The 7,793-nt window shown below is 55.7% G+C and overlaps 1 protein-coding gene across 2 annotated transcripts; it reads left to right on the top strand.

Moving 5' to 3' along the window:
• Positions 1–337: 337 nt before the first annotated feature.
• Positions 338–5,237, top strand: LOC110258320. 2 transcript variants are annotated; one of them, XM_021081493.1, is made up of 3 exons: positions 338–567; positions 1,245–1,788; positions 2,951–5,237. In XM_021081493.1, the coding sequence occupies exons 1-3, from the start codon at positions 511–513 to the stop codon at positions 3,262–3,264; spliced, it is 915 nt and encodes a 304-aa protein (XP_020937152.1). In that variant the 5' UTR covers positions 338–510; the 3' UTR covers positions 3,265–5,237. The 2 variants fall into 2 exon arrangements, with proteins under 2 accessions (XP_020937152.1, XP_020937151.1); XM_021081492.1 differs by lacking the exon at positions 338–567 and having other exon boundaries at positions 616–1,788.
• The last annotated feature ends 2,556 nt before the right edge of the window (positions 5,238–7,793 follow it).

Genomic DNA, 7,793 nt, shown 5'->3' with positions numbered 1-7,793 from the left:
ACCTGTTGGAGCTCAACCAGGCATTGGGCCAAGCCGCAGGAGACACACACTGCACAGCGCACAGGGAAATGCCTGGGTTTTCTGTGCCATCCACATGCCCCTCCGGAGGGTCCTGTGCCTTCCGCCCGCCCCCCACCCCAGCCGCACCCCCGAGCCCAGCGGACTTTGGGCAGTGACACAGCAGGCCAGCAAGGCACAGCGCTGAGGCGGAGCCATGTGGGGGCTGCAGGGCCCGCCCTTCCCCGCGGGGCTGCCCAGGTGCTGGTCATTCCCCAGGCGCCTGGGCTACGCGCATGCGCGGCGTCCTCCCCGCTGGCTCCCCAGCCCAGAGCTGGCCCGTACAGAGTCCCAGCCAGGGGCTCCCAGGTGGTCTCCCGCGGTGCGGACCTGACTCCGGATCCTTGCAGGAGAGTCGGGCAGAGCCTCTGCCGGGGAGGAGGTCGCTCCAGGGCAGAGAGTCCTGGGACACGTGCTGCGAAGGACCCCGAGGCCGACGTTGTCACGAGGGCGATGGTGCCCTGGCAGAAGCACAGGTCCCTGCCTGGCTTTCCAACCCCACCAAAGCCGGTGGGCATCATAGGTGGAGCAGATTGGGGGCGGGGGTGGGGGCCGCCGAAGGAGCCCGCTGCGTTTCTGGAAGAGGGCTGAGGAGGCACTAGTTGGGGAGCCACGGTGTTTGTTCCCTGGGTGTTCCAGGTGGGGTTCCTGCCTTTTACTGGCTTCACCGGCTCCCCTGCGTGGCCAGCTCTGCCCGCCTGTTTCCTTGCCCTGGAGGGAGCAGCGACGTGAGGGGAGGCGTTCTTTGGGGTTCCGGGTCTGACCTTCTGGCCTGGGGTCTCTCCCTGTCTGTCTCCTGCTCCTCCTCGGGCCCTTTCTCCCTCTCTCTCCGCTGCCGCCGCCCCACCCCCCACCTTTCCCTGCCTTTGTCCTCTGGTGTTCTGTCTGTCCCCGTCCCTGCCTAGCTGGCTCTTGCCCTCGGCCTCCTCCCGGGCTTCCCCCTTCCTTCCCCCATTGTTTCCCCCTCTGTCTCCCTCCCTCTCTCCTTCCTGACACCCCAGCGCAGGTGCCAAGGGCTTGAAGGACAGCCACCCCTCCGGCACCCCCTCCAAGCTGGCTCCTTGGGCATGCGGGGGGGCAGGGGCGTCTCCTCCACCAAGGGGCTTGGGAAAGCTGCCTCTGCACGTGGCAGACACTCCTCTGGACCCGCAGCTCCCCACATGCGAAACAATTCCCTCCCAAGGCAGGCAGGACTTCAGCTCGCATCTCCGACCCGAAAATACCTGGGAAGAGCTCGGGACACAGGGCTCAGCAAGGATGCGGGCGCTCTCCCAGAAAAAGCCGAGAAGCACACCAGCCATGGCACCCCACCCAACCACAGCACGCAAAACCCTTCTGCACAGCCCAGGAGGCAATGGCGCCCAGGGCCGCGTTCTCCCCTCCCGCAGAAGGGAAGCACGTCTTGGCCCCCTCTTGAGAGTGGCCACGCTTCTGGGGCTCTCCAGCTTGTCTTGGGAGGTGGAGCCTGGCCAGAGGAGTGGGGAATCGGAGCTGGCGCTCCTGGTGGATACCACGGGCACAGCACTGCCCGATCCCAGCCTCATCGGCAACTTCCACCGCGGCTGACGGCGAGGCTGCCCCCGGAAGCCACGGAGCAAGGCCGGGGAGGGAACACGCCTCCCCTGGAGACGCCTCGGGTTGCGAACCCGGGGAGCCACACCGGGAACGCCAGGCGGTCCTTTCCCCGACTGCTGCTTTCTGCACATGCCACCCCCTGGGGGGAATCCCGAGGTGAGTGCGGCTCATGGGGCTTCAGACCCACTCTGCTTTCCTGCTTTGGAAAGGGCACCACCAGCCATGCATCTTCTTCGGCCAGTCAGGGGCACATCCTTCCCCTCCTACCTCTGCTGGGCTGTCAGAAAGGCGCCTTCTGCGGGGTTGCATGGGGGGTGGGAATGGGAAGACCAGGTGGTGTTTGCTCCAGTGCCTGGTGGTCTGTGGGATGATGGCCCCTTGACCTTCTCTGTGCTCTGAGGACGGCTCCCAAAGGAAGGGTTTGGGGGAGCGTTGGAGAGGAAGAGGAGACAGCACGTGCAAGAGACCTCCACGAAGAAAGAAGCCATGAGGGGCAGAAAGCAGTTCAGCCAGGAGGAGCTCATCTGGGCAAAGCCGGTTCCACTTACGTGGCGGCCGAGAGCCGGCTGAACGTCAGGGAAACTCTTGTCGCTGGGTTGACACTTCTTGGTTCTCCCTGTAACACCGTGGGATCAGCACTCCCTTCCCCTTTGCACCGGTGACCCTGCACCAGCACTGCCTGGGTGGCCTGCAAGGCATGCTGGGACATGTGGGGGCCTATGGAGGGATCTGTGTGGAGCCCTGCCTCTGTGCCACACGCTCAGATCCCCTGAGCCCAAACACCAAGACAAATACTCCTAAACAATTATCCTTACCTCCTCCTGGAAGAGAGCCTGGTAGTCATTTTTGTTGTTGCTTCTTTGTTTTTTGTTTTTTGTTTTTTTTTTTCATCTTATGAATAACTTCTGCTCATGGAAGTTGCCAGTCCAGGGGTCGAATCAGAAAAGCAGCGCCAGTCTACAGTACAAACGGAGGCACACTGCATCCGAGACTCATCTGCAACCTACACCACAGCTCAGAGAAATGCAGGGTGCTTAACCCATTGAGTCAGGCCAATGACGGAACCCACTTCCTCATGGCCCCTATGTCAGGTTCTTACCCCCCTGAGCCAGCACAGGAACTCTGTTGCCCTGGGATCCTCTGTGTCTTTGGGCTTCCTAGCAGTATGGATCGTGAATGTAAGAGCCGAGACCAGAGAAGGTCATGATGGACCTACCAGGTCGGGGCAGATTCTGGAGGTGTGAGCCATGCTGGGAAGAGAGTTGTGGGGATTGTGGCTGTGCTCTTGTCGTGAACAAGGTGCATCCTCTCTCAACAGGTGCAGAAAAAGCCTTTGACAAAATCCAACACCTCTTTCTGATAACAACCCTTCAGAACGTGAGCCTAGAGGGAACGTACCTCAACATTCGAAAGGCCATATATGACACACCCAGAGCTGCCATCCTTCTCAGTAGTGAAAAGAGGAAAGTCTTCCCATGGAGAGCAGACACAAGACCAGGATGTCTGCTCTCGTCTCTCCCATTCAACCTAGTTTTGGGAGTCCTAGCCAGGGCAGTCAGAGAAGAAGAGGAAATGCAAGGAATCCCAGTGGGAAAGGAAGGAGTAGGATGTCCCTATTTGACGATGACATGATACTATCCCCAGAGAATCCTCAAGACGCTCCCAGAAACCTGTTAGAGCTTGAACATGAATTTGGCAAAGTTGCAGGATACAAAATGAATATACAGAGATCACTACATTTCTAGAGACTCACAATGAAAGATCCACGAGAGAAATTAGGGAAACAATCCCATTTACCATCGCATCAAAAAGAATAAATACTTAGGAATCAACCTACCTAAAGAGACCAAAGACCTGTATTCTGATTATAATCAGATGCCGTTGTAAAAAATCAGAGCTGACACAATAAGATGGAAAGACCTTGCTCTTGGACTGGAAGACTCCAGATTATCCAAATGACTCCACTCCCCATGGCTGTCTACAGATTCAGTGCAATCCCTGTCAAGTACGAAGGACATTGTTCACAGGACTAGAACAAACTCTCTGCAAGTTTCTTTGGAAGCACAACAGACCCAGCAGAGCCAAAGCCATCCTGAGCAAGAAAAGGGAGCTGAACGAATCAGTCTTCCTGACTTCAGACTGTACATACAAGCTACAGTCATCAAAACCGTATGGTACTGGCACAAAGCCAAAAATGGAGATCAGGGGAACAAGACAGAAGCCCAGAAGGAACCCCATGCACCTGCAGTCCACTCGGTTATGACAAAGGAGGCAAGAGTATACAATGGAGAAAGGACAGTCCCTTCCCCACGTGGTGCTGGGAAGACTGGACGGCCACTGCCACAGAATGCAATTAGAACCCTTCCTAACCCCAGACACAAAACTAAACTCAAAATGCACTAAGGACCTCAATGTAAGACCAGACGCACTAAGACTCTTAGAGGAAAACATAGGCCACACCCTCTCTGACATGAACCACAGCAATGTCTGCCCAGATCCACCTCCTAGAGGAATGACAATACAAACAAACATAAAATATGGGACCTAGTGAAACATAAATGTTTCTGCCCAGCAAAGGAAGCCCTAACCAAGACAAAAAGGCAACCCACAGATGGGTGAACATACTTGCCAGTGAAGCGACTGACAAGGGATTCATGTCCGAAATTTATAAACACCACCTGTAGCTCAATACCAAAACAAACAAATAACCACAAAAAAACAAAAAACCCTTAGCAACCCCAACAGAAAATGAGTAGATCTGTAAACAGACAGTTCTCCAAAGAGGATGTACAGATGGCCCACTAACACATGAAAAGGTGATCAAATCACTATTAGGGAAACGCAAAGCAAAACCTCTGTGAGCTGCCCCCGTACCGCAGCCAGCGTGGCCATCATGCAGACGTCTGCAAACAGGAAATGCGGGGAGGGTGTGGAGCAAAGGGAACCCTGTGATACCAGTGGTGGGAATGTCAGTTTGTACAGCACTGTGGAACACAGGAGGGAGAGTCCTCAGAAGACTCAAACTAGAATAAGCATTTGATCCAGAAATGCCACCCCCGTCATCTCTCCAGAGAAAACCATGGCCCAAAAAGATCCGAGTACTCCATTGTGCATTGCAGCGCTCTGAACAACAGCCAAGACAAGGAAACCACCTCAACGTCCATCGACAGAGGCAAGGATAAAGATGTGGTCCATAGACGCAAAGGAGTGTGACTCAGCCATGAAAAGGAAAGAAGGAAAGGCATTTGCAGCCACATGGGTGGACCTGGACACGATCAGGCTGCGTGAAGCTCGTCAGACAGTGAGACACCCACATCATGTGCTATCACTTCCATGCGGCATCTAAGAAAAGGCCACCGTGAACTTCACTGCAGGCCAGATACAGACCTATAGATTTTGAAAGACTGATGATTTCCCACAGACACAGACAGGAGGGTGGGGGGAAGGGCTGGAGGTCTAGGATGGAAATGCTATAAAGTCAGGTCATGGTGGTCAAGGTACAACAGTAAATACAGAAAAATTCATTGAGTAATTTTTTAAAATGTTGGAATATAGTTGATTTTTTATATAAAAAGAATAAAAATGGGCATATGCCTCAAGAGGTCTGCACTATTTTTCTATTTTTTTGTTATAGCTGATATACAATGTTGTGCCAATTTCTGTTATTCAGGAAAGTGACACAGTCCATCAAATATGTATATATATATTTTTTCTCTTATTGTCTTCCATTACGTTCTATTCCAAATGACTAGATAGAGTTCCCTGTGCTGGACAGCAGGACCTCATTGCTCATCCATTCTCAATGCCATAGTTTGCATCTACTCACCCCAACCTCCCCACCCAGCCCACTTCCTCTCTCTCCCATTCCCCCCTTGGCCACCACAAGTCTGTTCTCCACGAGTTTCTTTTCTATGGGAAGGTTTACTTGTGGCAGTGATGGGATTCCAGGTATAAGGGATCTCCTGTGGTGTGTGTCTTTCTCTGCCGGACTGACTTCCCTCGGTATGGGAATCTCTGGTGGCATCCCTGTTGCTGCTCATGGCATGATGTCCTTCTTTGGATGGCCGAGTAGTATTCCACTGTGTGTGTGCACCACATCTTCATCACCCATGCCTCTGTCCTTGGCCATAGAGGTTGTGTGCATGGCTTGGCTCTCACGAGCCAGTATTGATGCTTTCTTTTGTTGTGTTTTTGGCCGGGCCACAGTGTTTGGAAGTTCCTTCATGCCCTAAGTATTCATTGAGCCCCTCCTGTATGCAGAGTCTCTAGATGAGAGGGGTGTGTGAGTGAGAACGACCCAGAGGAATCAGCACCCCCAGGGTCATCTTTGTGCCTCCGTGTGTGTGTGTTTCAGGTGTGGAGGGGCTGATTGAGAGAGGAGAGAGGAAGAAAGAGGAGAAGAGGAGGAGGAAGAAAGAGTGAGAGCGGGAGGAAGGGAGGGGGAGAGAGGGATGCTCATGCCTTCGTCTAGATTCCCAGGAAGGATGTGGCATCTCCACAGCAAGATCAGGAAATGAAAGCCCCGAGAAGCCCCAGCTGATGGGGCCACGGGCCTTGGCCAAGGGCTGGCTGAAGGGTCTCCCGGGGTTGTCTTCATGCCTGCCTCTGTGCAGGCAACAGGATGCTCTTGTCCAGCAAGGGAAGCCTGGGAGCCAGGAGCCAAGGGATTGAGCATGTCACCAGCTCACCTGGTCCTTGTCAGGGCCTCCCCCATACCCGGTCCTGGCCAAGGGACTCAGCTCACCTGGTCCTTGTCAGATCCTCCCCCATGCCTGGTCCTCTCTAAGGGACTCAGCTCACCTGGCCATCATCTGGTGACCCAGCTCACCTGGTCCTTCCCAAGAATCAGCTGGAGCCTCACCTCCAGGACACCCCACCCCTGCTGCCTTTGCTGTGTCTTCATCACACACATCCAGGAACAAAGGAACAGAAACCCAAAGCACAGCCCTGGGGAGAGGCTTCCCCGCCAGGTGCCCTCCGCAGCCCACAGGGAAGTTCCTGGGTTTTCTGTGGCATCCACATACCGCTCTGGAGGGTCCTGTGCCTTCAGGCCCCCAGAGCCCAGCTGACTTGAGTGGACAGAGCAGGCCAGCATGGCACAGAGCTGAGGCGGAGCCATGTGGGGGCTGCAGGGCCCGCCCCTCCCAGCGCGGCTCCCCAGGTGCTGGTCATTCCCCAGGAGCCTCACCAGCGCATATGCGCGCCGTCTTCCCGGCTGGCTCCCCAGCCCAGAGCTCGAGTGCGGAGTACACACCGGGGGCGGGGGGTGTGGGGGTTGCTCCCAGGCGGTCTCCCAGGGTGCGGAGCAGACTCCGGATCCTTGCAGGTGAGTGGGGCCTAGCCCCTGCCAGGGAGCAGGTCGCTCCAGTGCAGAGAGACCTTGGGAGCATCCTGCGAAGGACCCGAGGCCGAGGCTGTCACGAGGGAGATGGTGCCCTGCCAGAAGCGCAGGTCCCTGCCTGGCTTTCTCATCCCGCAAAAACCGGCGGGCATCACAGGTCGAGCAGATTGGGGGCGGACAGGCTCAGGGGTTGGGGGGGAAGGAACCCGCTGCGTTTCTGGAAGACAGATGAGGATGCGCTCAGCGCCGAGCCACCGGGATTGTTGCCAGGATGTTGCAGGTGGGGTTCCTGCCTTTTGCGGGGTTTGCCCGCTCCCCGGTGTGGCCAGCTCTGCCGGCCTGTGTCCTTGCCCCGGAGGGAGCAGCGACGTGAGGGGAGGCGTTCTTTGGGGTTCCGGGTCCGACTTTCTGGCCTGGGGTCTCTCCCTGTCTCTCTCCTGCTCCTCCTCGGGCCCTTTCTCCCTCTCTCGCCGCTGCCGCCGCCCCACCCCCACCTTTCCCTGCCTTTCTCCTCTGGTTCTCTCTCTGTCCCCATCTCCCTTCTCTTTCTCTAGGTACCGCCCCCCGCCGGGGGCTTCCCCGTTGCTTCCCCCTCTGTCTCCCTCCCTCTCTCCTTCCTGACACCCCATCGCAGGTCCCAAGGGCCTGAAGGAAAACCACCAGGCCTGCGGCACACCCTAAAAGTTGGTCCTTAGGAATCCATTTATGCGAGAAAGGTAATTATCGGGAAAATGCTTTTAAGAGTCGAATTAACCAGATAATTTTCTGGACGTTTTATTGTTGTGCTTGTTTTTTTTTTTTTTTTTTTTTGGTTTTTGGG

This window comes from Sus scrofa, unplaced genomic scaffold (assembly GCF_000003025.6).
Source record: "Sus scrofa isolate TJ Tabasco breed Duroc unplaced genomic scaffold, Sscrofa11.1 Contig1900, whole genome shotgun sequence".
NCBI lineage: Eukaryota > Metazoa > Chordata > Mammalia > Artiodactyla > Suidae > Sus > Sus scrofa.
This window is presented reverse-complemented; position numbering and strand designations above follow the sequence as displayed.